General features: G+C 41.6%; 1 protein-coding gene across 4 annotated transcripts in view; it reads right to left on the bottom strand.

Annotated features, from left to right (window-relative positions):
* BCL2L13 (BCL2 like 13) overlaps nucleotides 1–13,900 on the bottom strand; it is a 52,748-nt gene that overhangs the window by 14,507 nt on the left and 24,341 nt on the right. Inside the window, exons 3-5 of one of the 4 annotated variants that reach the window (XM_055396786.2) lie at nucleotides 7,893–8,000; nucleotides 4,850–5,006; nucleotides 929–998 (exon numbers count right to left, since the gene is read on the bottom strand). In XM_055396786.2, the coding sequence (XP_055252761.1) occupies nucleotides 929–998; nucleotides 4,850–5,006; nucleotides 7,893–8,000 (335 nt within the window). Of the gene's footprint in view, nucleotides 1–928; nucleotides 999–4,849; nucleotides 5,007–7,892; nucleotides 8,001–13,900 lie in introns of those variants that run through there. The other 3 variants (XM_055396787.2, XM_088837464.1, XM_088837465.1) reach the window with 3 other exon arrangements.

Genomic DNA, 13,900 nt, shown 5'->3' with positions numbered 1-13,900 from the left:
AGTGGTATGGTCTCCATGTCACAAATGTGAACATCAAGACCTCGCCTGCTTAACTAACCTGCCCTAAGATGTGCACCTCATCAGTGGCAAAGCTGATACGGAAACAAGTCCGATTACAGGCCCATGATGCTAATGATTATGCTCTAATGCCTTCAAAGCCTGTATTAAGGTGAGTAAAAATAATATACATCAATTAGATATATGAGGTCGCACAGTCTGGCTTACAGCAGTATAATTCTCAGTAGAGGGGAATATCTCTTTATCTCAGTAAAGACAGCTGCACTGCACTTTCTCATCCCAAGCACTACATCACTAAGGGCCAGACCTCCTCCTGGTGAGCTGGATGAGCCTAGACCACCTCTCCCAAGACTCTGCCTCAGCAAGGTGACAAGTGGCCACATGGCCTGAAACAGTGGGTGAGCAGCAAGGGACAGCAGAAAGACACTAAACACTGAAGTGGGAATCAGACCTCAGCTCCAGTGCTGGTTCTAACATGTACTGGTCAAGGGGTCTTAAGCAAGAACTTTTTTTTAAAAACTGATTCTTCACCTGACCTAACAAGACAAAAGCTAATAAGGTCTCTTCTGCCCCCTCTGAGGGGACAGCTGCAACACTCAGACGAGGCATGGCATGAGACACCTTGTAAACATCAGCACAACCAGGGCTCCTCCTGTAAAAACCCTAGAAGCTGTCCCAAATGAAGACTGTGCTTTCCCCCAAAGACATACTCACCTGTGCTCAAACAACCGTCTGGAGAGAAATGAAGAGAGAACAGGGATTCAGGACAGATGGAAGGAAGGTGGTTCTGGGCCAGCCGTCATCAGACACACCCATGTAACACAGCTCTCACACGATGCTAACAATCCCTCCTGGACTTTATCATTAACACACTAAAATCTTGTAACAGAAAAGATAACTTGGTTGATACCTTATTCCAGCCGCTGGCATGAACTGTGGTCTCCAGTGTACATTCCCGATATGCCTGATATGTCACTGGCCTGTAGAGATTTTTTTTAAAAATCTGTGTCACAAAGAAGGAAAATTCTAAATTTCCAGATGAATAAATATACAGTCACTACTCTGCTGTAGAACTTGCACTAAAGTAACACAGAACAGATAATTTTCTATGAGACTGGCTTTTACCATTTGCTATGCATTTTTATTTAAGCATTCTCTACAGGTGAGATTTATGCTACCAGCTTGGGAAAGCAGTTCACAACATAAGAAAAATAACAAATTTTTTGTAACTGTTTGAATTTTATCCAACAAGATGTCTATGTTACAGATAAATATATACACTTGGGTTATTAATAGAATCAAGTAAGAGCAAACAATACAAATGATCTCGTTAATATGAAAGAACAATTTAAACTTTTAAAGGCAAAAAATGGAAAGTATTTAAAACTTACAGAGATACTGTCACTGGAAGACTTTTCAAATTGGAGGCATAAGAAGGCAATAAACGCGCTACTTAAATCTGGAGTCACTGACACCAGCTCCAGGCAAGGCTCTCCTGTCCATTCTAGCCACACAGACACTCGCCTACTGGGGTGACTGAGCGCTGTGCTCTAAGCCTGGGTTTCTGTGCAAATTAACAACCACAACAGATACCTGGCAGCAAATGAAGCCACCAAGTGCGTGCATAACAGATTTAATGAAAATATACCTCCACCCACCTTTTGTGGGCAAAGAATTAACACACTTGTTAAAAAAGGGAGAGGAATCTTGCTCTTAGAGGATTGTAAAATTCACTCCAAAGGCATTTTCTGCTTTGAACAATCTGATCACTTCAGTCTTTCAAACAGTTAAGACTTATAACGGGTACACTTCCTGGTAGCTTACTGTTATGTTTTACAATTTAATACATTTGTGCTTTATATCCTAGTACACACTAGGAAACTGAAGCTCAGAAAAGCTAAGAGACTATCCCAAATCCACAGAGATGGCAAAGAGCAACACAGAACAGGAATTCACACCCAATGAGCTCTGGCTTCAAGGCCACAAGGTTCCTGTTTTGAATCAGGGTTTTAACATGGTCATGACAACAGTGATGGCCCTGGTAGCTGGCCAGCATCTGGACTGTGATGGGAGAGGAACACTCCGGACAGCAGAGATTCGCTAAGAAAAAAGACCCTACAACAGCTCACCAATGATTTCTGTAATGTATACATGTTAAAACTAGAATATTTTTAACACACTGAGTTAAATACAATATATTTTAAAATCTACATTTAATTTTTTTACATGGCTGCTAGAAAATGTCAAGTTACATATGTGTGACCTTCATTTCCCTGCTGGACAGCACACAGGTTGGACGTTTCAGAGAACAGCTCTGATGACACATGTGTGGCCCTTTTCTGTAACTCTGTGTGACAGCGTACCACCAGGACACTGAAGTACCAAGACCATGGGTGGCCTTTCTAGTAAGATATTATGTACGACCTCCCTGCTGTCACATTTCCACTAAAGTGCCCGGAGAACAGCTGGAAGACTTGGGTGGACACTAGGTGGCCGGGACACTGGACTCCAGCAAACTACCATCTGCCTGTCCACGTGCTCCCTGCAGCTCTGCTTGGTCATTCAGTCCCTTCACTCCCTTTCAGGAACTGAACTGTCTGCTGCTGCTGGGCAGCACAGGGGTCCTGACGGGGAGTTTATCAGGCTAAATGACGTTAGCATCCACCCGAATGAAATATGGTTTGAAACGTTATATGTACACACATATATGCACATTAAAGATTCAGCAGATTAAAACGTTTCAAAGGAAAATTTAAACATAGAAAAACAAGCAGCCTGAAAAACCAGCCCGATCTAATGAGCAACTTGAACTCTGCAAAGAAGAAATCTGAGGGGAAGAACTTCTTTTAATTTAAATATCTTTCTTTCTTTTTTCTGACATGCTGGGAGGCTTGCAGGATCTTGGGGATTGAAGCTGCACCCTTGGTAGTGAAACTGCAGAGTCTAACCACTGGACGGCCAGGCCAATTTGAAAAAAAAACCTTCAAATTGCTGGTGCTTGGCTATATGAAGAGTTCACAATTAATTTTCTACTTCAACAAAACTGGAGGAATAAGTGGTATGTTCCACCTTAAAAGATACTGCCACCAACCTGTATAATACTTCTAGTTCATCAGTTATTCTGAAGGCATTAGTAACTTTTTAGAGTTGTTAAGCTACTGGGGAAAACATATATTCATCCAAAACTATATTTTTTAAAAATATAATTTACTTTGCAGTGAAAAGGTACCATCTTTTCCTGTAGATCAGGAAAAGGACTCCGAAAACATAACCCTGTCCTTCACATTTATTTGTACGTATATAAAACTATACTGTTTCTCAGAGAACTAATAATATCCCTGTAAAGTTAAAATTAACACAGAAACTAAGATAGAGGGAAATGATTGATACAAATAATCTGCATCAAGGCTGGGAACAATTTTTTGCCTCATGCTTCTCAGTTACTTTACTCCCACCCCTAACTGCTTTTATAAGTTTTCTATGTTTATTTTGGCCAAACAGCAGGTTTCTTCAAATCTAAGATGAAATCTCAACATATAAACTAAATGAAAGTATGGGTTCCTCTAGCGTCAGAAGCTTGGAAACTGCCTAACCACCCCCGCCCCCCACAAACACTCCATAAGCCACTGCTGGGCTACATCTCCAAATTTCCTGTGGAAGTTGTAATTCCCACACCCAGGATCTTGTCTCCACATTTATTTTTAAAACTTTCTATGTATAAAGTTAAGAAAATCTAGATACGATTTTCATTTCACTGTTTCCTACGTATAGCTAGATTTTTACATTTGCTCATATCACCAGAATATGAAGAAACAAACTGAATTCTCCTTAAACCCAAATTGCTTCCTTCTAACGAATGGCAACATACACACTTTGCTTTGTCAAGGTAAGGGATCACCTACAACAACAGTGACTTGGCACCTGAATATTGGCCCTTTTAGTAAAGGAACCGTCTTCACCTTGTTTTAGCAGCAGTCAATCTTTATTAAAACAGACATTTTTCTAAATGCCTATGTCTCTTTTGCAGTCTCGGGACTCTGTGGGAGAGGGTGAAGGTGGAATGATTGGGGAGAATGGAATTGTAGCATGTATATTATCATAAGTGACCAGTCCAGGTTCAACGCATAATTTTTCCTCTGTTCATTTCTTTGCATTTGTGCTTTTTTAATAAAAATACTTTTAACTGTAAAGAAAAAAAAAATTATAAAAAAAAAAATAAATTAATTAATTAATTTTGAGAAAGTCACAAAAAAAAAAAAATAAAACAGACATTTTTTTCCCTACATCATACCAATTTCTTAATGATGCTAAGCAAAGAATTAAGGGAAAGGAATTTTTCAGATTTTCGATAAATGACTTGGCTTTATGCTAATAGACTTTCACGATGAGCTTCCTGCTTCTGGCTGACAGCTGGAAGAGAAGTTCCCACAGCAGGAGTGTGGCAAAAGCACTACAGGCAGGTGTGCAACCCAAAGTTGAGCCACATCCAGGCGCCCCAAGCTGACACAATGCCAACCCCACCATACAGTGCGTGAGACCGGCCATTCCAGTCATGCTAGCCATGAGCATGGTGGTAAAAAGTGGTTAGGACCAGTGAAACAGCCTGTGGTTACAACCAGGGAAAGCACCTGTTGAAACCAGACAGTCCAACAAATTATTATACAATTAAATTCATGCCGGAACAATTAAATCACTGCTCAAAGTGAAAAAGGAGAGGATTAGGGAAAGCAAAAAAGGGAAAAATGAAGGCAAGTGAGAAAAGCGACACCATTCACCTAAGATGAGGCCTTCAGAGCGTGGAGCGGTGGGGACTTGCCCAAGGGGCACTCACCTGCTGAGCAGCGTCTGCAAGGCCCCGAGCAGAGGTGCCCGCAGCTCCTGCGCCGCCTTCTCCCCGAGGTGGGCCAGGCAGTCCTCCACGGAGCTGTCCGGGTTTGCGGGGCTGAACACAGGCGAGGTGTGGCGGTCGAAGCCTGTGCTGGCGAAGGCTGAAGAAGCAAAAGGAGCACCCTCGTGAGTGAGCAGGTGAGAAGCTGCGCTGTAAGTCCAGGGGATTAGGATGCAGACTACTGGGAACCGCAAAGCAGTGTAAGCCACTGAAAAACGTCAGACAGTCGTTACGGGGCATTAATCTTTCTTTCAAAAGGCCCTAGATTTAAAGATTTTTTAAAAGAAATATTTTTATGGAAAGTCTCAGTTTGAACAGAAGAAAAAGGCTAACCTGACATGTCAAAATGCACAGACCAGCTTTGTGAATGACTGCAGACTCGTTCCAACCAGGATTGAAGGAGAGCCTCTCCCAGCCCATCACCCAGGGCGGGTCTGACAATTTGTTTTTGCCTCTAGAAACCTGACTCTTCTTAAACCATATTCTCATCAGTTTTTCCACCTCAGAGGACCTCATGACCTTCATTCCCTTCCAGAGCAAACTTTTAAACCCACAGTCACGCACACGGACACGTTTTGCAGGTAGGCACACTGCCCAACCACACAGCCAGCCCCTCCTCTGCTCCTCACTCCCTGTTACACAGATGCAGCCCTGCTCTGACCGCAGTAATAATCCATGCTGGTCCAGGGAGCAGACAGGACGTATAACCCCTGGGAGTGGGGACAAGCGGCGTGCTGTCCCGGGAATCTGCCCGGCATCCTGTTTGTAGCATCAATCAGTTAAAAAAATCAGGAAAGGAAAATAAAATAACATTTGGTTTCTGGATTGCTATAAATTTATATTTATATTCTTTCCTTACTAACAGGGAGCTGATTTATAGACATGATTTCTATATTTTCTTGTTAAAAATTACCGGGCAGGGAATTCCTTGGTCCACTGCTGCTGCTGCTAAGTCGCTTCAGTCGTGTCCGACTCTGTGCGACCCCATGGACAGCAGCTCACCAGGCTTCTCTGTCCACAGGATTCTCCAGGCAAGAATACTGGAGCAGGTTGCCAGTTCCTTCTCCTCCTTGGTCCACTAGTTCGGACCAATACTTTCACTGCCAGCGGCTTAGAGTTAGATTTGATCCCTAGTTGGAGAACTATCAATCAAATCCCATCAATACGATCTATTCATAATCCAATCTAATCGATCTGAATTAATTCCATCAATAAATCAAGTAAATCCAGTCAATGCTACTGCACAATTAGTATAACACAGTATGTTGCCAATTATAACTTTCATATGCACTGAGAAGCCAAAAAATTCATGTGACTTTTTATTAAAACATCTGTTCTACTGCAGTGGCCTGAAAGCAAACCCACAGTGTCTCTGAGGTATGCCTGTTTCCAATTCCAGCCTACTCTAGCCATCCTATCTCCCCTGAGGGGGAAGGAAAATTCAGAAATTGGCGTGAAGTACAGGCCAGAAGCACGAGCTCACTGAAGACTGAGACCTACTACAGGGTCCCAGAGAGCTCCCCGGCTCCCCACAGCCCAGCACCACCTCACTGAACGCTGACTTACAACAGTCCCTGTTACCGAGGCAAATCAGAGCAACCCGATCCCATTCCACCAAATCAATCAAAATCACATACATCAAATCACTCAAATCAAGTAATAAAATCTTATCAAATCAAATAAAAAACACATATATGTGTGGATGACCCTTGAAAATACTGTGCTAAGTGAAAGAAGCCAGTCACAAACCACTACTCAGTGCATGATTTCATTTACATGTAGACCCTCACAGGAAAATGTATGGGGACAGAAAGTGAATTAGTTGGGGATGAGTATGGTTGGGGGAATGGGAGCAAATAGGAAGTCACTGCTAACTTATACAGTGTTTCTTTTGGGGAGGTTCAGTTCAGTTCAGTCGCTCAGTCGTGTCCGACTCTTTGCGACCCCATGAATCACAGTACGCCAGGCCTCCCTGTCCATCACCAACTCCCGGAGTTCACTCAAACTCATGTCCACAGAGTTGGTGATGCCATCCAGCCATCTCATTCTCTGTCGTCCCCTTCTCCTCCCGCCCCCAACAATATTCTAATTTTAGACTGGGGTGATGGTTGTACAATTCTGTGAATATACTAACCACTGAATTGTGTACCTTTAAATGGATAAATTTTTGGTATATATCTCAATAAAGCTGCAAAAATTATTTATGGAAAGCAAAGCAAGATATAATCCAGGGCTGCTCTGGTGGTACAGCGGTTAAGAATCCACCTGCAACTCAGGGGACACGCGTTCAATCCCTGGTCTTGGAAAATTCTACATGCCACAGAGTAACTGGGCCCCTGCTCCACAACTGTGAGCCTGCATGCCCTGGAGCTTGTGCTCTGTAGTAAGAGAACGTACCACAGTGAAGAGCACGCCCTCTCACCGTAACTAGAGACAGCCTGTGTGCAGCCACAAAGACCCAGCAGAGCCAAAACTAAAATAAAAATAATTTTTAAAAAAAGAAATAACCCAAATGCTCCCCTCCATAATAAGGGAAAGACTGAGTAAATCTTCATTTGATATATGGATTTTTAAAGTTTACGATTTAAAGTTAAACACAAAGTCTGTGGCCATAACATCACAGGCACACTGCTACGACCACCATCTACAATATATGCATAAGAACGAGGGCAGCACATTGACAGCTCTCTCTTTAATGTTATTAATATAAAGATAACAAATCACACTGAACAGAAAGTACCTTAACACGACTGTTTAGTCCAATACTTAACACCAGAAAGGGATCTATCTCATTTGCTGGGTATATTTTGGAAACTTATTAATATAAATAGATTCCCCCAGGAAAGGAAAAGGTACCTTCTAGTTTCACCACTATAATCCTAGACCCAAGAAGTTATGTAATGTTGTGAACACTCAACTGTAAAAAAACAAATGAAACAACACCAAACAGAGCCACTAATTAACTAGGAAATAAGAAAAAAGAGACCTTCAGAAATTTCTTTGTCCAGGGATTTGAGCTCTTCTTCAATTTCAGTTTTAACTTTTAATAAAACTTCTTGATCCAGAGATTGTGAAACTGTATCTTGCTGAACCCCTGAAAGCAATAAAAAAAGGTTACTATCGAAAGAGAGAAAACATTAGAATGTAGATAGGATGTTTAAGCATTAAGTCAGAAAGTACAAAATCAAAACTCATTATTATGCCCAGGGGCTAGGAGAATCATAAAAATGAGGAGGCTAAGGCCAGGCAGGCTGCACCACTAGCCCAACTCTGGAGGACCTGTGACTGAAGCTCAGGCCTCAGGCCAGCGTGAGGACAGGACCACCAATTAATTCAGCCTGTGTCCTTGTCTTCCGGTTGGGCTGCTAGGAAGAAGACAGCTCAGAAACATTTCTGACACAATAGAGGAGAAAATCTGAAAGGCTATCATGTTCCTTTACCTTTATATGTTCATGCAAACTGCAGTCCAAGAGAAGGCCCAAGATCAACAAAGCACTTGTATCTTCCATCTTAGGAAAACCATGAACATAACCAAGTGTGAGGCAAAAGCTACTCTCATGCAGTAAAAGGAGAGAGAGGAAGGGCTTGGTCCGTAGCACAGAAAGGAGAACAAAGAGGACGACTAACCGCAATAACTCTCAGATCCTCAAAAGGGTTTTTTTTGTTGTTGTGGAAAATATAAAATTCCTTAGGTACTTCTATCAGAAATGCAACAGAAGGGATCCCCTCATGGTCACGGTTAATAAAGATCTAGTTAAGTGACATTTGATTTAACATTTCTGCCTATGTAAATATCTTAGTTGAAACTACGTAATTTTAAAACATTACGTACAACAATATGCTACTAAGCAACCAATGGATCACTAAAGAAATCAAAATGGAAATAAAAAATACCTGGAGACAAATGAAAATGGAAACACAGCAACCCCAAATCCATGGATTAAAGATTTACAAGACCTGAAACCATAAAATTCTAGAAGAAAACAGGCAGTATGCCCTTCGACAAGGATCTTGGCATTATATTTTTGGCTATGTCTCCTCAGGCAAGGGAACAAAAGCAAAAATGAACAAATGGGACTACATCAAAGTAAAAAGCTTTTGCATGGTGAAGAAAACCATGTGCAAAGCATAAAGGCAGCCTAATGAATAGAAGATATTTGCAAACAATAATATCTGGCATATATAAAGAACACATACAGCTAGACATTAAAAAAAAAACAAAACAGAAAAGCCTCAATTTAAATTGGGCAGAGGACCTCAATAGTTATTTACAAAGAAGACACAAAGATGCCACCAGGCATCACGAATTACCAGGAAAATGCAAGTCAAAGCCACATTGAGATTATCACCTCACACCTGTTAAAACGGCTATTACCAAAGAAGTGGCTGCTGCTGCTGCTAAGTCGTGTCAGTCGTGTCTGACTCTCTGCGACCCCACAGACGGTAGCCCACCAGGCTCCTCTGTTCCTGTGATTCTCCAGGCAAGAGCACTGGAGTGGGTTGCCACTGCCTTCTCCGACCAAAGAGGCAGCAAATAACAAATACTGGCAAGGCGATACAGTCGATGAAAAAGGAGATGATACCTGTGGCTGTAACTGATACAGTCAACATGGAAACCAATACAGAAGTTCCTCAAAAAGTTCAAAACAGACCACCATAGTATCCAACAGTTCCACTTCTAGATATTATGCTGAAGAAAATAATTCAAAAAGATATATATACAGGGCTTCCCTTGTGGCTCAGCTGGTAAAGAATTGGCCTGCAATGTGGGAGACCTGGGTTCGATCCCTGGGTTGGGAAGATTCCCTGGAGAAGGGAAAGGCTACCCACTCCAGTATTCTGGCCTGGAGAATTCCATGGACTGTACAATCCATGGGGTCGCAGAGTCAGACACGACTGAGCAACTTTCACACACACACCCCCCAAGAAAAAGAAATGCCAAAAGGCAAAATGACTGCCTGAGGAGACACAAATAGCTGAGAAAAGAAGAGAAGCAAAATGCAAAGGAGAAAAGGAAAGATATAAGCATCTGAATGCAGAGTTCCAAAGAACAGCAAGGAGAGATAAGAAAGCCTTCCTCAAGTGATCAATGCACAGAAACAGAGGAAAACAATAGAATGGCAAAGACTAGAGATCTCGTCAAGAAAATGAGAGATAACTTGGGAAAATTTCATGCGAAGATGGGCACAATAAAGGACAGAAATGGTATGGACCTAACAGAAGCAAAAGATATTAAGAAGAGGTGGCAAGAATACACAGAAGAACTATACAAAAATGATCTTCATGACCCAGATAACCACAATAGTGAGATCACTCACCTAGAGCCTGACATCCTGGAATGGGAAGTCAAGTGGGCCTTAGGAAGCATCACTACGAACAAAGCTAGTGGAGGGAATGGAATTCCAGCTGAGCTATTTCAAATCCTAAAAGATGATGCTGTGAAAGTGCTGCACTCAATATACCAGCAAATTTGGAAAACTCAGCAGTAGCCACAGGACTGGAAAAGGTCTGTTTTCATTCCAATCCCAAAGAAAGGCAATGCCAAAGAATGTTCAAACTACCACAGAACTGCACTCATCTCACACGCTAGCAAAGTAATGCTCAAAATTCTCCAAGCCAGGCTTCAACAGTATGTGAACTGTGAACTTCCAGATGTTCAAGTTGGATTTACAAAAGGCAGAGGAACCAGAGATCAAACTGTCAACATCCATTGGATCATCAAAAAAGCAAGAGAGTTCCAGAAAAACATCTACTTCTGCTTTATTGACTATGCCAAAGCCTTTGACTGTGGATCACAATAAACTGTGGAAAATTCTTAAAGAGATGGGAGCACCAGACCACCTGACCTGCCTCCTGAGAAACCTGTATGCAGGTCAGGAGGCAACAGTTAGAACTGGACATGGAACAACAGACTGGTTCCAGATCAGGAAAGGAGTACGTCAAGGCTGTATACTGTCACCCTGCTTATTTAACTTTTATGCAGAGTACATCATGAGAAACGCTGGGCTGGAAGAAGCACAGGCTAGAATCAAGATTGCCGGGAGAAATATCAATAACCTCAGATATGCAGATGACACCACCCTTATGGCAGAAAGCAAAGAAGAATTAAAGAGCCTCTTGATGAAAGTGAAAGAGGAGAGTGAAAAAGGTGGCTGAAAACAACATTCAGAAAACTAAGATCATGGCATCCGGTCCCATCACTTCACGGCATATAGACACAGAAACGATGGAAACAGTGACAGACTTTATTTTGGGGGTTCTAAAATCACTGCAGATGGTGACTGCAGCCATGAAATTAAAAGACATTTGCTCCTTGGAAGAAAAGCTATGACCAACCTAGATAGCATATTAAAAAGCAGAGACATTACTTTGCCAACAAAAGTCTGTCTAGTCAAAGCTATGGTTTTTCCAGTAGCCATGTATGGATGTGAGAGTTGGACTATAAATATTGAAATGGATGAGATGGTCGGATGAGTCCGTTTCTGTTTTGTTATATTTGTTCATTTGTTTCGTTTTTTGGATTCCATACATAAGTGAAATCATACAGTATTTGTCTTCGTCTGACTTCTTTCACTTAGCATAATACCCTCGAGGCCCATCCACATTATCACAGATGGCAGGATTTCATTCTTTTTAGTGGCTGAACAGTTCAGTTCAGTCGCTCAGTCGTATCCGACTCTTTGCGACCCCATGGACTGCAGCACGCCAGGCCTCCCCGTCTATTGCCAACTCCTGGAGTTTACTCAAACTCATGTCCATTGAGTCGGTGATGCCATCCAACCATCTCATCCACTTCAGTATTCTTGCCTTGAGAATTCAAGGTAACAGTATGAAAAGGCTGAATAGTATTCCATCATACATGTGTACCACACCTTCTGTATCCATTAATTTGTCTGCTGATGGACACTTAGGCTGTCTCCACACTTAATTATTGTAAATAGTGCTGCAGTAAACATGGATGTGTGTATCAGTTCAGTTCAGTCGCTCAGTTGTATCCAGCTCTTCACAATTCTTTCAGACTCTTTGAACTGAAGTTTTCAGTCACGACAAAGAATGAAACCCTGCCATCTGTGACAACATGGATGAGCCTTGAGGGTATTACGCTAAGCGAAAGAAGTCGGACAAAGACAAATACCACATGATTTCACTTATGTATGGAATCTAAAAAACAAATGAACAAATATAACAAAGCAGAAACAGACTCATAGAGAACAAACAGGCAGCTACCAGAAGGGAGAGGGGTGGGGGTGATTAGAAAAAAAAGAATGTTAATTAGCCTGCTCGTGGCGATCACTTCACAATGAATGTTTATATGAAACCATCACTCTGTACACCTTAAATATATGCAATTTTTTTTAATGATTCCTAATAAAGCTGGTAAGTTTTTTAATTACATAAAACAAAAACAATCTTATGCAAAATTTGAAGACAATGTATCCTATGAGGAGGGTCAGTCAGTCAGTCAGAGGGTAATCTTTATAAATTATCGTCAAGCATAAAAATCTATCTTGGCATATGGGCTTTTTGTTTTATTCTGGTAGAACACACCTAACAAATTTTACTATCCTTATCATTTTTAAGTCTACAGTTCAGTGGTATTAAATACATTCATAATGTTGTGCAGCCATCACTGCCATCCACCTCCGGAGCTCTTCATTCTGTAAAACTGAAACTGCAGACCCATTAAACAGCAACTCCCCATGACCTCCCCTCTGCAGCCCTGGCAACCACCACTGTGCTTCCGCTGTATAATTCTGACTACCTGAAGTGCTTTACCTAAGTGCAATCGACAGCGTTGCTATGTCAGGGACTGGCTCAGTTCACTTACAGACAGACTTGTAACAAACTAAAGTTGGTTATAATTAAAACAGGCTTTCCTTTTAAAAGTAATTTGTAGTTCAGATGGCTCTACAATGGCACTGACTAATATAATTACACTAGTCAGTAAAGTGACTTCCAGAATATATGCAACATTATTAAAATAAAGCAAACACAAACCAGAAAATTATTGTGGGTCAACCTTATTTCAAAGAAATTCTCTCTCTTCCTTCTGGCTTTCTGGAAAGCATCTCAATAGAGGGAAAGGAAAGCTTTCCAGCCAAGCACTCCAGTTCATTAAACAGGACCTCAGGCAAGGAAAACAGCCTTCTTGAACCTGTGCTGTTACTGAAACAGGAAAACAATGTCTGCCACAAAGGGAAGCTGTCAAGGGCAAAGAGATAAGTAAGTTAAGTTCCACCACATCAAAAATGCTCAATAGAGGGCTTCCCTCGTGGTCCAGGAGTTAAGAGTCTGCCTGCCAATGCAGGGGACATGAGTCAAATCCCTGGTCCAGCAGGATACCACATGCTGCAGAGCAACTGAGTCCGAGCACCACAAGTGCTGATCTGCATCTAGAGCCTGTGCTCTGCGGCAATGAGAAGTCTGAGTCCCACAGCTAGAGAGCAGCCCCCACTCACTGCAACTAGAGAAAAGTCCGCACAAGGCAACAAAGACCCAGCACAGCCAAAAAATAAACATTACTTAAAAAATGCTCTATAGATAATGACCCCACTCACCACCCCTTCTGAAACTCTAAACGTTGTTAACATTGCACAGTGTGCACAGAATCAGCTCACCATGGATTCCAAATTAATGATGTTCATACAGAACCTGCTTTCAGTATACTAAAAGTCTGGACCAGCAGGAATAACCTTCAGTTTACATAATGCCAAAGCATCTGTTTTAACACCAGCAGTTACTCCTGTTCTCCAACTGCTGCAACAGAGAATGATTTAGGGCTTAATATCAATTGATCTAAAACTAAAATGTATCTTTTCCTGAACACATGTCCAATAGAATTTAATTAATCTATATCAAAAAATGCAGAAGAAAAGTTAACTTTTTAACTATAAGGGTACATTTCACAATAAATTCGTCTGAGACATTTCACCAGGAAGCTACAGTCCTTAATACCAGAAGGTCCCTGGTGTTATACCTTTTCCAATGTGACCT

Source organism: Moschus berezovskii, chromosome 6 (assembly GCF_049115385.1).
Source record: "Moschus berezovskii isolate FMDL1 chromosome 6, NW_MosBer_1.0, whole genome shotgun sequence".
NCBI lineage: Eukaryota > Metazoa > Chordata > Mammalia > Artiodactyla > Moschidae > Moschus > Moschus berezovskii.
This window is presented reverse-complemented; position numbering and strand designations above follow the sequence as displayed.